Raw genomic sequence first — 18,508 nt, forward strand, 5'->3', positions numbered from 1 at the left:
AATAAAGACATTCCCTACTTTCAGAAGAGGATGGAGAACACAACAAAAGTGAAAAAGGGATGAGGAGAGAAAAGAAAAACCAATTCGTCCAGAAAGTTGCAATCAAGCAGCTAGGAGACTGGAAGAAAAATGCTGCTGAAATTGTCAATTCTTACTGGTCAAAAACATTGCCTCTCCCCAAAGATGGATGGACATCCCACCCCATAAACTCTACTGGTTACTGTTACACTCAAATCAACAAACACTAATTGAAGGTATTGGATGTATTTGCTTTAGTTACATATATATTTACTAATGTGTATCAACAAGAAGCAACAAAAGGCCTACAGGCCCCCTGTATTCTTAAATGCAGAATCTAATATAATCTAAAATTATCCAGTATTTGTTCCTACTTTCCAGGGCCTTTAAGTAACAGTTTCACAGCAGCCATCCCCATTTCCAAGCACTGGCTATATGGCTGGCAAAAACTCCTTGACACCAGATCATGTCATAACCTCGTCCTTTTCTTCCTTCGGGTCTCTCCCTTGCCTTTAGCAACTTCAGGCAAAACTAGATCATAATCCATAGCGAACACAGTTGCACTTATTGAACTTCAGCCTGACACGCAGCTGTCAGGAGCCTACTTGAGAGAAGGGGTAATAATTTGCAACGAGCTCAGGTCGTTATTCAATACCCTTGCCGTAATTTCCAGCCGCGGCAGGGCGCTCAAGGTGAAGCAAGAAGCAGAGGGAAGAGGAATTATTGATCGCTGCTGTCAATTTCATTCCTGCCATTGGCTCCTTAGCATCGTTCTCAGAAGAGGAGGAAGAGAAGAACAAGAAAGTTGAAGCGGAGGAGAGGCAGTTCAGTTCTGAGACGGCCCGGTCGGGCTCAAGCGCCTGCGCGCCCCTCTAGAGCCCCGCCGGGGGGCGCGGGGGGCCGGCCTGGGGCGGGTTCTGCAGGCGGGGACGAGCGAGGTGCGTAGGGCGCCACGTCGGCAAGCGCTGAAGAAGCAGCCGCCAAGGGGTCGGAGTCGATTCGGGTTTGCCTGGTCAAGTCCTCCGACGTGCTGAACCTAGCGGCGCGGACATCCCAGCAAGGTGAGTTTGGAAAGTGGCCTCCTAGTCTCCAGCCTCCTCTGGGCTTTGCGCAGAAAATGCGGGGTGGAGTTGCCTGGGGCATCTTCTCCACCCCTTTCCTTCCGGGGTGGAAGAAGAATGGGACGGGGGCCTGTCGCTTGCCCCCCTCCGCCGCTTGGCGAGGCCGGGGTCTCTTGCCGGCTGGGGCCGCGAAAGTGGGAGCGAGACAGGATGGGGCGCAGGTAAAGGACCGCTTTTGGGCACAAGGGAGCTGAAACGCTGTCCGTGCAAAATTGGCCCCAGAACTGTTCTGGATGTGGACGAAAGGTGTTTCCCGCTAGGTGCCATCCCTAGCAAGGGGGAACGTGAGAAGCCCACTGAGGACAAGGGGACCGCTCTTGGAGTTGTTGGGAAAGGGAAAGCCTCAAGCAGGGAGTTGTGGTTCTTCCCTGATCTTGACTGAGCAGCCGTGCGCTCCCAAGGTTCCGAGGGGAGCGTTGCAGCGTTCGGGGGGGGGGGTGTGAAATATTCTCCGGAGGGCAATTTCCTCGGATCGCCGCCTTCCAGCGGAAATCGAGAAAGCTCGGATCAATGTAGAAGCTCCCCTTAATGGCGTTGTCGGTAGATCTTAACTGTTTAAATATCCACCAGCCTTCCCTGCAGAGCCAGTTTCAGCAGCATTGGCTGCTGCTTTGATTGGAAGGCAAGGAGAGAGAACGGAGGGGGGGGGGAATTAATGCAGCGTCTAGAGGTTTTCTCCCCCGGGAAGAGAGCAAGGCCCGCTCAGTACTGCTAAGTGCGGGTGCAAAGAGAGGTAAAAATAGGTTACGCAGGAGAAAAGGCAGAAGTGTGGCCAGTATGTTCTGGCCGCGGATATTTAGATTTTTTTGGGTTCAACGTGGAAGAGTCCGCGAGGAGGTGGGGAAAAGAGGCCAGGCGGCACGTCAACAGCAGTATGGCTCCAGGTCTTGCGCCTGCCTCCTCTGCCACGTCACTGCTGCGTGCCATCCATCAGCCCTTTGTGTCTGCTGGGCCCCCATTTGGAGCCCTTTGCAACGGGGAGGCTGCTGTTTACGCTTCTGTTCCTGAATGTATTTTCAGGTTTGGTCCCGGTGGGGAAGATTATTATTACTCACGGTGGAAAACAGGGTTGGGTATAATGCATGTCCATGGATTGTCAACTAGCTCATTGGATGCTCTGAAAATTAATAATGAACCTTCATTAGATAGTTTACTATATGGGTGTAAGTATATTCCTGCTTTTACTTTAACGCCGAAATTGTAAAGTTATTTAATATGCAAGTCAACTTTGCCTCGATAGTGTGTGGATTCAGAACTCTTCCAGGATAGTAAAGTGCCTCAATTATTAAGCATTGAAATGTATGTTTGACAGAATTTTCTTCTTTAAAATAGTCTGGGGCGCTAAACGTTGTTGGGCAACACCCACCCAATATCATAAAGTTAAATTATCAGCTGGGGAGTTGCATGGTAAAGCCCACAAAAAGATGCAGTAATAAAATAAGAAATTCTCCAAGCTCTTTGGAAACATTGCTTTCCCTTGTGGGAATGATGAGGAATTTTAAAATGGTTCTTTGAATTAAGTTGGGCAAATTTCTATAGAGAAACAAAATGGCTTTCATTTTAATATTTTAGTAATTGGCTTTTCTAATTTTACTCATAAGTTGTCTTGATAAAATAATGAAGAAATATTGTATTGAACTTCTCTTGATATTGAAAATTTTTATTGAACTGGTCTTCATTGTATAATGCAGCTTTCTCCAACTTTATGTCTAAAATGTCTTGGATTACAATTTCTGGAATTGCCAGCCAACAATTATAAAGGTTCAACACATCTGGTTACAACAAGGGTAGTATGGTAGCAGTAATACTTTAGTTGTCCCCAAGTATCAGCTGCTATGACTGCAAACTCTTTTCTAGGTGCAAAGAATGAAATGAGATTTACAGTTCTGTTTTAGTAAGAATGAACACAATAATCAGGATTATTAAAATAATGATAGCCATGCAGATCTCTATACAATGATAGTTAGGCCTGAATCTGTTTTTCAGATTTCGTGAAAACTGAACATTGTGAATTTGTTTCTTACAACCTAACGGGATTGCTGGGAAGAATCTGAACAGCCATATAATTCTGAGCAAACGTTTAAAATGTTTGTATGCTGCTTTAAAATAATTGAAGCACTATATAATTAATATTCACTAAAGCAATTAAAGGTCATTTTCTAGTATTTTTCTTAGAATAACTGAAAATATTTTTTATAAATCCAAAATCTTCATTCTCAAACTAGTTAATGGTTGCTTGCAAATATTTTTCTGGAAGATATGTTCACCCTTCACATAATTTGAATTGAGTCTGTGTTGTATTTGGATTTCTTTTACTGTAACATTTTGATAAATCTTTTTATTTAAAAAAATTTATATAATTTTCTTTGATTTTTTTATAGAAAATCACACTGGGATATTTCAATACAGTAACATTTGGTAAGTATGGATATTAATAAAGTGTATTTACAAATAATAAAGTGTAAATACAAATATTTACAAAAATACACAAGGTAAAACTTTAGTCAAATATTTTATTGTTGCATAGTGTAATATTCATCCTATCTACAAATATGAAGAATTCTTTTGCAGAAGTTTGGGTAGGAAACGTCTCCTAGAAATGAGAAATGAAACAAAATAATATTTTGGGTTTTATATGTTATTTGAATTTATTAGCTATCCAAAACCAAAGGACTTGGGCAATCTAAAGAATTCATATTGTTTCCTATTTATGCTATAATATTTTTGTCTTATGGATGAGAGAAGGGATGAGGCAAGTGTGAGTTCATAGCTGAAGAATGTTAACTATAATTAGACTTTCAACAGATATGGGAAAGAATCTACAGGATGTAAAGATGATTGTTGTATTTGTGCTAAAATGAGCAGTGAAAATAAAAGATCATCTTTGCATGACTGAAAGATGGCAGACTTTCCTAAACAACATTGTCAAATTTATTTGTTATATACCAGGACATATAAATGGATTGCACATAATTTTCTACATGTTATGTAGTCATTATAGCATGTAAAGGCCATGTGCAGAAGCAGAGAAAGGCACATATTTAATTTTCAAGTACAATTTCCACCGTGTAACTATATTCTACTAGAGCTCAGCAGTGCTTTGGATTTCATTTGGGAGAAGCTCTTTAGGCCTTGTGAGAGCTTGAATACAGCCATTGTCTATGGCTCATTAAAGCAGTTGTGCTTTTTTCCAGAATTATGCATCCTAGAAAAAGACAAGGCTACTTTAATGGGTCACAAATGTTGCAAATGTTTCAAAACACCTTTCCCAAATCAGCTTGAAGCATTACACAGTCCTAGATTCCATTTTATCCTTCCCAGTTTGACATTCTTTAACTGAGTTGGGACTGCAACTCCCAGAATCGCTCCAGTGTCTGCAAGCTTCTCTAACCTATTTGTGTATTATTGCAAAATTATTAAATAAAAATATTAGCTCCAGGAGATTGTTATTTGCTACAATAAATAGGAGTATTTAGCATTTTTTATAATTTGGTATTTGTAATTGCAATTACATTATTAGGCTGCATAGTAATAATGAGGTATATATTAAAGTGTGGCACAGCTGTCTGTTTTTATCGTTACATCAAAACATCCCAGAGGGAAAGATGCTTCTTCATTAAGCATGTAGGCTAAAAATAGCAACTGAACAACTGTGTTGCTAAAGGAACACATTACCAGATACTACATTGTCTAAGCTATAGTTATTGAATTGGTTCAGCAGTTTTTCTAGAAGATATATCTTGTTATATATATTGTTTTTGTTGACTTAGGTTAAACTTTTGGGGTGGTTGTGCAACTTAAAATTGATGTCATTTAGATGTCATTTAATTAGAAGAAAATAAGATGAGGGAACTTGTCGTTCTGAAACAATATAACTAGGCATTATATACAATAGGTATGAAGGTTACATGAAATATAATTTTGATTTATATTGTATAAATCTGTAGAAATTATTTTAAAAATATTCTAATCATAATTGGCTACTTACTAGATTTTAGAATTCAATATTTGCCTGAATATTGGTTTTAAAAAGCTAAAATAGATTTTGAGCAATACTAAAATGATAAACTTTGCCGTTGACTTGTTATTCTAATCTAGACAACTAACAGTACTTAAAAAAACAGTCTATTCTTCAATTCTTGCTGTCTTTTTACAGAAGGAAGAAATCTGTAAAAGGCTTGTATAGCTCTGTCTATTTAATTCTTCAGAGTATGTTAAAGAAAAACCATGCTGAGACAGCAGTGGGAAGGACATAAAACAATCCTACCGAATTCTGTAATAGCTTTGTTCCCTATGCCATCTGTCTGATAAACTCGCAAGATTTGTTTTTGTCGCCATGCACATGTATACATAATCCGAACGAGACTGTGTTGGTTTTCTGTGTCATATAATATATGTGGGTATATGCATAATTCTGTATTTATTTTTGTCATATTTATGTAGTATATATTGGAGATGGTAATCCTTTAAGAGCTGTATGCAATGAAATTTCATTTTAACGTATGCTGATTAGTGTACATTCAAAGTGACAATAAAGTTAGTATTCTATTCTAATTCACCTGTTAGCATCAGGTAAATCATGTGACCTTTTAAAATAGCTCAAAAAGCAAGGTAATGCTGTTGTATTCTAATTTAAGGACAGGAAGTGGAAACTTTTGTTATGTCCTGTTAAACCTGTAGGCAGTATACAGTTATTCATAGTGAATTCTATTTTCCATGTTGAGAGTTAGGTTAATACCACATTACTTGGCGAAATTCCATATGAACTTGATAATCCTGAATAAGGTTCATGAAAGATTTCTCCAGAGTAGTACTTCTCCTCAGCCTTATTGAATTGCCTCTGTAATCAGATGTTACTTAACAGTATTGATTGTGCAATGCTTTCATGTGGCAATCTGATTTGTATAAGGATAGGCCATTTCAGATTGCTGACATCTTTATCTTGAATGAAACAGAAATGAAATTTTCTAAATTGAATAGTTGAGTCATCTTTAGATGCAAATCCTTTTGTTATTTTAAAATATTACATGGTTATTATAACTTTAATAATACATTATTCACTGAATGTATTTTTACCTTGAGACTGAACTTACTATGTGCTTTTACATTTTACACAAATATGTCAAAGTCCTAATTCCAACTCCAACATTACTTCAGTATTCTTAATGTGTGCATTACAATTAATTGTAGTCATACATTAATAAATGACATAACCACAGTCTTAACTTTTTCACATACTAATCACTTGATATTCGAGATAATATAGGCTCAATTGTTGTCTAGTTATTAAAATTATAGAAGGTGTTGAGAATGAAGATTAACCTTTCTCTTTTTCCTATTTAAAAGAAGAAATCAGTTCTAAATTTGTTAAATTATTATATAAGGATTTACAGTAAAAGATCTTGATTCAACCAATTATATTTGTGGCTTGATTTACAGCTTTTCACTATTACAACACAGCTGAAAATACAGAATTATTATTTCCTTACCTCTTGTAAGGCAGGCTTTAAGAAATTCTTCAACCGACAACAGTTGTTCAAAACAAGAATGCAAATTATACTGACTCTGAATTAAATAATACTTTTTCTTTTCCACATTAAAGCTTACATCCTAGGACTTGAAGAAAACACTGGAAGTTGCACATTTTTGCTTAGCCTGAGTGCCTCTAGTACAGTCATGGTGAACCTTTTGGGCTTGGTGTGTCAAAAATTCATAAAATCCATAACTTGACTCTGCTGGCATTTCATACACATACAAACTAAACAAAAGAGGAATAATTCTCTATCTCCTTCCTCATTGGTCCCCTAGCACCGTTCCCCAGGATCTGCCATGCATCGCTTACCTTTCTGTTAATAGGTCCCTGCAGCCTATCCAAGGCTTCTCTGGGTCTCACAATGTCTTCATTTTTGAAGCGGCTTCGGAGAATGCTCTTCTGCAGCCTCTTGCAGCCTCCGGAAACTATGTGAAAGCATGTCCTTTTCTCATAGGATTTTTGAAAGCTCCAGTGGCCACTCAAGAGCATATCCCATTTTTGCCCAAACTTAGAAAATCACATGATAGCAAGACGTGCTTTGAGAATAATTGTCGGATGTTGGTAAATGTAGGTATAAGAACTGGCATATTACCCAAAACATTGTGGCATACCAGTTTTGAGCTGCCTTATGTCTGCCATCAATGCTTTAACATATTAGTTCTTCACATCCATAAAGTATTGTATTGGTGATTGGACTGCCATAGAAAATGTGTCCCAGAATATGATTTCATTGACTTGCTAGTGAGCAACTTTTCAAAGGAACATTGAAAAGAGCTGGTATAACCTGGATTCTATACATTTCTTAATTTTTAGGCAATAATGAGCCAGACAGAGAAGAATGAGCAAGAAATTCCTCCATATCTTAACAGTGAACCCCCAGAAGGTACATTTTACAATAACAGTACTGTTTACACAAATATGGTGCAGTAAATTGTTCTTTTTAAATTGTTATTCTATTCTCCACGAGCAGACTTTAATTTCATGATCAAAGCTGATTTTATAAATTACAAAAAGAATAACTTTTTTTTAACTTTTAAAGACATGTTTGTTGTGTTTTGCTTGCTTAAGAATAATTTGGTCACACGAGACCCTCAAAGCAAATTCAAGCAAAACATTGAATTACTAGTCTGCCTTTCTCATGATTAAATACCTAAGCTAATACAATTAAAATAACCTATGTTTATGCAGAATCTGAGTTATATTAATATGTTGCTCTCCTAATATATTGCCTTTTTTAAATAGCTTTTTATGACTTACATGTGATATTGCTGCAGAGAAAGGAGCACTACTTTGTGCAGCTTGGTTTTGAACCAAATGATTTGTTAACCTGTAATTGCAAGTAGATAATTTATTTACACAAATGAAATCTGTCCTATTCAGACTTCCAGGGCAGTCTTGCTTTTTTTCAGAATCTCTGTCATCATTGGTCTTCCATTCACATGGAAGGTAATTGTATACCTGCTTTCCACTCTCAGAGAACGGTTTTACTATTGATTAAGAGAGGTTAACACATAAGATGGACAAAATACTGTATTTTCTGGCGTATAAGGCGACTTTCTAAACCCTGAAAATCTTCTCAAAAGTTGGGGGTCATCTTATACGCCCAGTCGCCTTATACGCCGGAATATACGGGTATGTTTGACAAAATATGTTTTCTTTCTTTCATTTTGGTTACATAGACACACTCTCTCTCTGTGTGTGTGTGTGTGTTTGTGTGTGTGTGTGTGTGTGTGTGTTTCTGGTTTTGCTGATTGTGGTGGACAGTGTAGCTCAGCTATGTCTGAACAGCCATAAGCTATTTTCGCTTTTTAAAAAAAAAAGATTTTTTGTTGGAAAGCATTCAATGGATGTGATTTTTTCTGAAAAAGCCGTCTCCTTTTTTTTAATTGCATGATAATATGTTTTATAAAGATTCCGAAATTCAGATTTTTCAGTTAGATTTACCTCCAACTTCTGAAATAAATTGAAGTTCAGTTATGAAACAGAAGTGATGAAAGAAGTGAATGAAGTGTTGCTGTTTTTTCTGCTCCTGGAAAGGTGCTTGCTTCTTACTAGTGCTAGAAAGCATAATATGCTATAATATGCTATAAATGGCTATAATGTTGAGTTCACCTTTTAGGAATAAATTTTAATATGGTATGTCAGATATCTAAATGGTCCCTGACTGGAATTAACAAATTATGATGAGTTATAATGTAATTTCCTGACTTTGGCTCAGGTGATGTATGAATATATTCATTGTGCCTTATAGATAATGATTTATAATTCGCCATTTTATTGATCAATGTGCCATAATTAAAACAACCCATAGTTTAGCGTATTTGAACCCAGCAAATGGTTATCAGTTCTGTATTGGTAACTCAAAAGAGCCTGCTCCAAAATAATTTTTTATCCTGTAATTAGTAGACAAAAATGCTGAATCCCTTAATAATTATAATAATTTTAAAAAACCAAAACTCTTTCAGAACTTTCTTTCGTATTGTTAGAAAATATGGAGACTCTTGCTATTCCCCCCCCCCCCCAAATGCTCTTCTGCTGGTGATAGATCATAGGAAAGAGTTGTAGAGCAAAATTTCACTGGGACTTTCATTTGCAAGTGATGCTTTTCTACCATATTTAATCTAATTCTGAGTACTGACATTGTTTCTCTTCCTTAGATTCAGTAAAAGATCATCCACAACAACAGCCTGGCATGCTTACCCGGGTGACTGGTGGCCTCTTCAGCATAACCAAGGGAGCTGTTGGTGCCACAGTTGGTGGTGTAGCATGGATAGGAGGGAAAAGCTTTGAAGTGACCAAAACAGCAGTTACAGCTGTGCCTTCCTTGGGAGTGGGATTAGTTAAAGGAAGTGTTTCAGTTGTGACAGGAAGTGTTACAGCTGTAGGATCTGCTATCTCAAGCAAAGTGCCTTTAACTGGGAAGAAAAAGGATAAATCTGATTAAAGAGATTCAGTACTGTTTGTATGAGAACCTTGTGTAGCTATGGGATCTACACGATTTGGATTGCTGTAAGGTCACCATTATGGAGGAAAATCTAAAGAACTAAAAGAATTACTTTCTCCTACGAGGGACATAAGCAGTATCACAGAAACTTTAGATTTCTTCAGGAACTTGTCTGGTGAAATGTTACACTTGATTTTAAAAAAAGGAATCAAGTACATGGATCTGAAGGAGTGGCTCATGTTTGAACATTAATTCACTTTTCAAAACCTTGAATTAAAAATGTGAAAATAGAAGTGAAGGGAATGACTTGGCAAAAAGTTAAGCACTTCACAGTTCTGATGATATAGCTTCCTTTAAAATAATTTTAGCATTAAAGTGCTTAAATATTAGCCTGATTATGCCCTTAATTGGTTGCCTCTGCCATACACAGATACATTGATGTTCTAGCTTCAAGCCTATGATGTCTATATTTTTTGGAAAACAGTCCTTAAATTCCCTATAGAGTCCTTATGTATCTTTGCTTTTTCAAACTATTTTTATACACACTAAATTCTTTAGAGGTCAACTGTCACAAGGGTGTGTTTGTGTGTGCGCACACGCATGTATAGTATATTGAGTCAAATCATTCATGCCTTATGGTGAAAAACAATCTATTTTTTACTTAGAGAACCTTTTAAAGTTTTTGTAATGTCTTGTCATTTCAAAGCAGTCTGTAGAAGGAGTTTTACACTTTTTTAATCAGTTGATACTGACAAAGAAAGACTGCTAAATCTCAGGTGTAGCTTACTGATGTTCTCACCTGCAAAATGAAAAGCCCTTTATGTTTTTAGGTTGCTTAACTGAAAATTAATTCCAAGTTTACATTAAGACAATATTGAGTAACTTTCCGCTGTAAAATAAAAACACTTCTGTGATTTATAGCCTCAAGGTACAAATGTGTACGATCTTATTTCCTGAGTACATAATGCAAATACAGCAGTTGCTGTGCATAATCTGTTTACTCGAGTATCGCCCATTATCTCTAGAGATTTTGTAGAAGTTGATGAATTATGTTTTACATTTTCAGTGATAATTAGCATAAAAATACTTTATACAAATAATACCTCAGCAGATAGGTTTGCTGAATGGCACCCATGACCAATAATGATAAAAACAAGTGATTTGCAGAGAAACGTATTTCATGCATACAATTTCAAAGTTTTCTGAGCAAGACATACAGTAGATACGTCTCTTCCTGTCTTGTTCCTAATCCCTAATCCATTAAATCAGGATAGGTAGTCCTTTGTACTCAGTGGGCTATATTGTGGGTTTATTGGATTGATATCTTTCAGTTTCATTTAGAAGCTCTTTAGCATGTTTCTATTGACTTTGTAGCATTTTGGTAGTCCTTAAAAAAGACTGAAGTTCACATGATTATTCTGTATGCAATGTTTCTTAAAATGTATGTTGAAAACATGCAAATCTGGTTGGAATAGTTGTGATTATAAACACTAAATTAACAGATGATGTCTTGTAAAAGTAATGACCAAAACCTCTCCCTTGTCTAAAATTACATATTCATAAATTAAATTAATCTGATATAATTTATTATATTGTTGCAATTTGTATTTTACCTGCCAAAGATCCATAGCTCAGTGATAAGAGCATATATTGTTCATGGAATGGATTTATATTTAATTCTTAGCATCTCTAGTTGAAAAGAATTATCAATACTGTGCTGTTGGTAACTGACTTGGATTTGCTAAACCACTAGCTTGACAATATCAAGCAACATCATGTGCTCACCAGAACACAGAATATTTTTATGGCCCAAAGGCATTATTAAAGCTTCAACTAAAAAAAAATATAAAACAGATTTTATAATAATACCATATGAACTAGGAGTGAGTTTGTAAATAGTATTTAATTAGGAGACTGGATTACAATAACAATGCCTAGATTAGAGAGTTTATCAGACAATCTTCATATTGGATACCTTGGCTAGCATTTAGATACTCTTGTCATTTTACTACTCAACCATTCCCTAATAAATGTGTATCTTAAAGCATATGTAAAAAGAATAAAATGTGTATGCGTTCTTTTTAGAAATGTTTACTAAAGGTTTTAGTGTTCTGAACACCTGAATGGTTTGCATATGGAAATTGTATTTATAGAAGGATTAGCCACAGGCATAAAAATTACAAACATATTGATGTCATTAAGAACTGACATTTGATATTTCTTTGACGTTGACTTTTAATGAATGATAAAAGATCTTAAGGTACAGTATCTGGATTAATGTGCTTAGAATAAGGAATAGAGAAATCTGGTATGGTAAGCTGCCAATGTCAATATGCCCCAGCAGGCATCTCTCTTAGCATCCATCAGATTCCTTATCCCTCCCTGTGCATATCCAACATGTTTGGAAAATTGTATTTTTCATTGAAGCAAATCTCATTGTGCTTTCTGATAAACGGATGCCTTGTAACATTCCCATGCCAACTACTTTGTGAGATGCTGTCCAGATAAACCCATGGATCCCATAAAATGTCTTTTTACTGATGGACAAAATGACATAATGAAATATTACCCTCATTTTTTGTATTGATTCTTGATTGCATTATCATTCAGCATTGAGCTGAAGAAACTACTTGGGGACAATTGAGTGGAACCTATGAAATCAAGAATACGGTACTAAACTCCAGGGCCTCATCCCATTTCTATTCATTGATTTCTTTTTAAATGCATGAATTTTCATGTAGTTCTAAATATTAAAGTCATGCTTGATATTTAGAAAGAAAAATAGCATAATTAAATAAACATAGTATGTGCTACATGCAAATTCAAAGCTAGGCTTTCTATGTAGTTGTGAGATGTGCCATTCTGTTCCTTGTGTCTTCATTCCTACAATAATTGAATTCATATGTACCAGGTTGATTCCAAATTATTTAAAATGCCACAAAGAATATTGATAAAATAGATTATGCATATACTCAAGATCAGTGAAAGAAAAAGGTTATGTGGTTACTAAGACACGACACTGATTTGATGGCACACAATAGTCAAGAAGATATTTCTAATTAGCAGAAATTACATATCACTTTAAGCATTATCTAACCTATTTATACAAAAAACAATATATTCTCAATATGTTTAAATTTTATTTTAAATATTGCAAAAAGCATGCATGTTACAACTTAAACCAATGCTAGGTGCATCTTGTCTATCAGGGCAGAAGTTTAAAACTCGTCCTTCCCTTTCCTAGATAATTTATATATTCTGTTGACAATCCTATAATAATCTTACATAAACTATTTCCTATTCTGTTGCTTACATGTTAAATATAATGTAGTGTTAAGCAGCAAAAAAGGACAATTGTAATTATCAAAGGACTAGCCACCCAGAGTTATCTTGTAAGGAGATGAGTGGCATAGAAATTTAATAAATAATTGCTATTATGAAAAGTTAAAATGTTGAGATTTATAAAAACACCTCTATGATTAAAAAAAAATCTACGTTTATACAGGATGCAGAAAATAAAATATTTCCTCTTAAGTGAAAGACCTTTAGATGCAAATAAAGGTACTATTTCATGAAACTACAGAATCCCATCTCACATATATTTGTTTTGAAGAGAAATTGAATCCATGGAATATAGGGCTACCTGTAGTTTCTAGGCACAATTGCTATGGATTACTTTCACATCAGAAAAATGCCTTTTAATATTAGTTCCTAAAGAACATGAGCAGTCGCTGCTTCTGGACTAGTGTCTAACTTGTAGGTTTCACACAGAAATGTGGTTGGCAACTGTAGGAACAATGTTAAATCAGACAGGCTTTTAGTTTGATCCTATAAATTCCATGACTGTCGCATGTTTAGAAACACTGATTCAGAAAAAAAAGGCCTGAATACAAATTCATTTTCTAAGTAGCAGTTATAGCCAATTTATTTGAATGGTAAAAGACAAACTGGTCCTGTCATTTTATTGAGCAGGTTCTGGAAACTAATCTTCAATATTCAAAGGAGCAACTGGATTATATATAGGTCTCTCACTTTTTGCTTGTATCTTTCCATAAGTAGTTTCAAAATCTTTTTTTGTTCCATTGAGATATTGTATAGTTCCATTCTTCAGACTGTATCCTAGGGCATCTAATTTTTTAATCCTATATTGAATTATCTCTGTTGATAATTCTAAAACGGTGGGTGACTCTTTAATTTGTTCTATAGAAATTCCCTCCTTCAATAGTTCATCTAGCCTTTCTTTCAGAACTGGAGCTGAATAATAGAGAAGGGCAGGGCACTGTAATATTAGCTCTTTTAATTCTTGATCATTGCAGTTGAAGATGGTTTTTGAAAATAAAAGACTACTCTGCATATTGCTAGGGTTAAGTTGAAAAATAAATCCTTTGAGCTTGGACAATAGGCTTAGAACTTCGGAATCAGTGAATTGATTGTTTTGAAGAAACTCCAGGTTTTCTTGGACAGTAGTAGAAGTATTTAATAAAATAAATGGATTTTGACTCAATAATTTCAGCAGCCAGTTTTTCCAATTTTCCTGTGAACCACCTAGTCTTAAATAGTTTCTTTGCAGAGTTTCTATCATATGCTTATTCTTCTCAACAGGATTGTAAAAAATATTTGATGCACTTGTTAAAAACCGGCAGATGATAGCATTCTTCAGCCCCAATGCTTTGAAGAATCTAATGTTCGCCTTCTGATTTTCATAATATTCAACATTAAAAAAAGCATCTGGAAACCGTTTTATTAACTCCACTAACCGCTTTTCATTTTGACAGACAGATAACCACAAATCTCTCTGACAAGTGATATTGGTAGGACTACAAAGAATGGCTTCAGGACAGCATTCAAAAATATGTGCTACTGAAGGTCCATCAGCTCCAATTGTTTGCAAAATATTAGCTATTTCTTTGATGTATGACACCTCTTCTGACAGCACCCATGGCTTCAGCCTACGGATTTTCTTTATATCCACAGATAACTTGGACAGATTTTCTACAGTGACTTTATTCTCCTTTCCTAAAGAAGTATCAGTTGCATATCTCAAATGCTGTAAAAGGTGTCCATTCTTTCTCTGATACCAGAAGACTGATAAAGCTGGCAATATTAGGCAGGGCTGAGATCTAACCAAAAATTGGATATAGAAATTTGGGACAATACAAGCCATTTCATTTTATGGTCAAGTGCCACATCAGGAAAGGCCTGTAAGAACCAAAGCATAAGACATTAATTCAAACTTGGAAAAAAGCAAGAAAAATAAATCTCAATAATCATAATAATCCCAGATACATGACTAGAGTATGCAACATTTTTCCTCAATTGATATTTATTCAAGTAAAAATGGTAATATAATGTAACAGACAGGATTTATCTGGAAGACTATATACTATTAAATCTCAGCATGACTTTTAATTGGATGGAAGGGTGCATCCATAGACCTACAATTTTTTAACCAAAACACCTCAAGTGGGCTAATTTACAGAATGTGTCCAAAATCCAGGATCAATGATTCCTGAGGGAATGAAATTTGGGTATGCTAGGGCTGTTTCATTACTACTGACTGCTGCTGTGTTACTACTAAAATGGTCACATGATCTTCATTTTGAACATTCCATGACAGTTTCCCAGCCAGTGTGGCAATCCCTCACTCCCTCTTCCCCCCAACAGCAGCCACTTAACTGCCTCCTGGGGAGGTTTTCAATATTCCGTCAAATTCCTATAAGGAAACCCAGTGGGGAAGCTGGCAGGAAGTCAGAAGTAACTTCTGCTCCAGCTGCTTTTTTGCCCATCCTTGGTCTATTGCAGAAAATCACAGGACTCAGACCACGGAATCAAAAGAAGTTGGTTTATTTTGCGCAAAGGTTCAGAGCACTATATTTGTAGCCACATCTGAACAGCTTCATATAAAAAAACACAAGTTTATATATTCTCGTCAGAAACAGCAAAACACGGAAATGTAACTTGTTAGCATTGATTGGTTACTCGAATCACAACCCCCTTACAGCCCCCTGTTGCTATGCTAAAGAAGTTAAAATACCTTGCTAAAGCTTCTAAGTGTCCAAATTTCCTGTAACATACTTGTGGTTAGCTGTAGTAGAGCTTCAAACTTAACACCTCTGTACGACCAACAAATGAACTTGTGGTTTTGACTTCTTCCATTTTCTTTTGTTCTCCTTCTAACTAATACACGCATTTAAGACTCGTGTCCTGTTTTATGACTTAAGTCCTGCTTTCTGTCCTGCCTTAGGTCATTCTGTTTCTATGCTTAAGTAAGGAAATATCTCTGAAAGGAGAACCCAGTGGGGCATGGATTGCCTTTCTCTTCAAATAAAATTCTATGATTGTGATACAATTGATAAATTCCTCCCCAATTTCCTCTTAAAATATTTTTGCCTATTTAATAAAAATCCTGACCTTCCCATTAAGTAGCAGCAAAGGTCCAAACAGACATATTTCTTTTGTTGTAATAGTGTATGTAGGTAGCAAACAAATCTGAATAAAATAACACCTCTGTACTTTTATTCCTGCCTTATTTCCTCTTTGATCACACAGCTCTGCCTGCCAGGGAAAACAGGGAAAAGAGTATGAAAACAAATAAAAGACTAGAAGCAACTGTTACCAGGTTAGGTTTTCTGATTGTATGTCTAGCAGCTTTCTTCTTTTTGCCAATATTTTTGAAGGCATTTTCAGACTTTTTAACCATTGTTTCACATAGTGGCATTATGCCATCTTTAAGTTGGAAGACTTACATTTTTAAAAATGTAAAATAAAACTTTCCTCAAATCAGACTCAAATACCGGTGCTTATGCGGACAGGTAATATGAATTTCCTAATAAAATTAGTTTTTAAAAAAATATTTTTAATATCTACATTTCTGGAGGTTCCTGGGATTTTCTATTCAAACACCAACTAACTAAACCCACCCATTCCACTGAGTGTTATGTTCCTATATTAAGAGCATTTAATAGCATTAAATCAAGATATATCAGCCGGTTGAGATTTCCTCCTTCCCGTTTTTATTAACTAAAGCATTTCAATTTTTCCCGTAAAAAACGTTGATTTCAGTTTAAAACGGCAGCCGCAGATAATAAACAAGTGACAACGGCTACACGTGCACCGCACCCCTAACCATGTTTAACTCAATCCTGCGTTATTCAACCTAGCTGGCGACCCGAAGTGTTTAAATCACGCTGCCAGGGATCTCAAATTGGGGAGGGCAGCCAGGATTGTTTGTGATTGCAATGCTCCGAAAATACCAGTAGGAGCTCGACGACACTAATTTTGCGAACGAAATGAAGCGTATCGATACCGGATCGAGTCTTGCCTTCCTAGGTAAAAAGACTGCGGAGCTTCGAGGCGACAGGTTCCGCAGAAACGATATCCATGCAATAGAGTGCATCTACCCCTGATGCAAATGCAATACGCTCGCCACGTCCTACCTAGAAGCAGCCGGCCCTGATCCTGCCCCAGGCAAACTAGCACGCCTTGTCCCCCTTCCTCTTTTGACCCAGCACCGCCCTCCTCCCCTCTCCGAAAACGGACAAACCCAAGAGGTTTCCTAGCCGCGACTCACGCCTTACCCGGAGTACCAGCTGCAGAAACTAGGCTACTGGCGTCATAGGCCGTGTTCCTGAGCCATACCAATGCCCGAGGTGGGGGAGTTAGGATGGTAGAACAAACCATTTCCGATTCAGCTTAGTGGCTGTATTCAGGTGCTTTTAAATCGTATATTTTACAAATTCAGACGAGTTTTTGAACTTTTTAAAAGATTTATTCTAATATTAGTTTTTGTATCTAAAAAGAGGTGTTTTTTTTACAGAAATGTATAGATGCATTGAAATCTTCCCCCGCTTCTACAGCAGAGCTGCAGACCAAATATGACTTAATTCCCACCCCCACCCCTTTATTCTGCGTTGTATGAACGTTCGTTATCTCCATCCAGCCTCCTCCCAGGAAGGAAGGAAGGAATCAGCAAATTCCTTGCTGCCAATACAAATTTTTACGTCTTTGTATTGTTGAAGCGGAACTAGCAAAGCGTGGTGTCACTCCCACAAAGGCTTGTCTATACTTTACAAAAATGATTTCAACAAGCCTTAGGATGTGTGTAAAGCAGCCGGATTGTATTGTGGGTTACTTTGTTTATGCTGAAGAATAACTTCACAGACGTACATTCGGATTGCAACATAAAATTCGCTAATAATTTAATCAGACGCATTTCCTGTTGTTAGTTACTATTTACATTGCAATATCTATCTACACAATTTATGGAATATCTTAGGAGCAAAAGTGAAGAGAACTTTGCTACCGAAATGTATGCAATCAGAAAAATAATACAAAAAAGGAATATGAGGTTATTATAAGTTGTTTTGCTTTATTTTTCTGTGGTGAGGAAGCCATTTGAAATCAAGGGTGGCTTTCAGTGGCTGAAGAAGTAGCAGCATGCTAGGATTTCACAATAAGAATCAGTTCTAATTAGAATTTCCATAGAGGAATTCCATGCTGGTTTATTTGACATAGTTTGGACACTTGGGAAAATTTCATAAGCCAATGCTGCAATTTATTATAATTTAGGAATGCAGATTTTAACGTTTTGCTCATAATGGACAGAAAAATAGGATGGAATTCACTAAGCCAAGGTCTGTAATGACCCTATCCACCTCAGTAGTTCTTCAACTTTAAAGTTTTATTTATTTGTTTATTTATTTTCATCTAATATATTTGCACATGCATTCTAATTTCAAATAAATTTACTGTAGAAGGATACAGATGTTTTCTACACATGGCTGGAAGTTTTACTTGCCTCCATACCTTTCCAAATGTGCTAAACTTTATTTGAAGTTTTGGGGAACTGTGGCCTTAAAAGTAGCACATGGCCTTGTCTGGCAAGGGAAATGA

General features: G+C 36.4%; 2 protein-coding genes across 7 annotated transcripts; one reads left to right on the top strand and one right to left on the bottom strand.

Annotated features, from left to right (window-relative positions):
* The first annotated feature begins 349 nt into the window (after window positions 1–349).
* TMEM263 (transmembrane protein 263) lies at window positions 350–11,203 on the top strand. Of its 6 annotated transcripts, none has more exons than XM_039363897.1 (5): window positions 350–1,079; window positions 3,521–3,557; window positions 7,486–7,555; window positions 8,082–8,118; window positions 9,330–11,203. In XM_039363897.1, the coding sequence occupies exons 3-5, from the start codon at window positions 7,511–7,513 to the stop codon at window positions 9,614–9,616; spliced, it is 369 nt and encodes a 122-aa protein (XP_039219831.1). In that variant the 5' UTR covers window positions 350–1,079; window positions 3,521–3,557; window positions 7,486–7,510; the 3' UTR covers window positions 9,617–11,203. The 6 variants fall into 6 exon arrangements, with proteins under 6 accessions (XP_039219831.1, XP_039219835.1, XP_039219833.1 ...); XM_039363899.1 differs by lacking the exon at window positions 350–1,079 and adding an exon at window positions 1,164–1,300; XM_039363898.1 differs by lacking the exon at window positions 350–1,079 and adding an exon at window positions 1,880–2,302.
* Window positions 11,204–13,510: 2,307 nt separating this feature from the next.
* Window positions 13,511–17,253, bottom strand: MTERF2 (mitochondrial transcription termination factor 2). The gene is made up of 2 exons (XM_039363896.1): window positions 17,194–17,253; window positions 13,511–14,815 (listed from the first exon to the last, which is right to left on the bottom strand). Exon 2 carries the CDS (start codon window positions 14,778–14,780, stop codon window positions 13,599–13,601), a length of 1,182 nt encoding a protein of 393 aa, XP_039219830.1. The 5' UTR covers window positions 14,781–14,815; window positions 17,194–17,253; the 3' UTR covers window positions 13,511–13,598.
* Between the last annotated feature and the right edge of the window lie 1,255 nt (window positions 17,254–18,508).

The sequence above is a fragment of the Crotalus tigris genome, unplaced genomic scaffold (assembly GCF_016545835.1).
Source record: "Crotalus tigris isolate CLP2741 ecotype Arizona unplaced genomic scaffold, ASM1654583v1 scf7180000019630.4133010339:1179603, whole genome shotgun sequence".
In the NCBI taxonomy this organism is placed as follows: Eukaryota; Metazoa; Chordata; class Lepidosauria; order Squamata; family Viperidae; genus Crotalus; species Crotalus tigris.

Excerpts from the sequence above, each read along its gene's own strand:
- TMEM263 (XM_039363897.1), top strand. The coding sequence starts at position 7,511 with ATGAGCAAGAAATTCCTCCATATCTTAACAGTGAACCCCCAGAAG. Across the intron at positions 7,556-8,081 it reads TAACAGTGAACCCCCAGAAG|AATCTCTGTCATCATTGGTC; the intron begins GTACATTTTACA and ends GCTTTTTTTCAG. Across the intron at positions 8,119-9,329 it reads GTCTTCCATTCACATGGAAG|ATTCAGTAAAAGATCATCCA; the intron begins GTAATTGTATAC and ends TCTCTTCCTTAG.
- MTERF2 (XM_039363896.1), bottom strand. The coding sequence starts at position 14,780 with ATGGCTTGTATTGTCCCAAATTTCTATATCCAATTTTTGGTTAGATCT.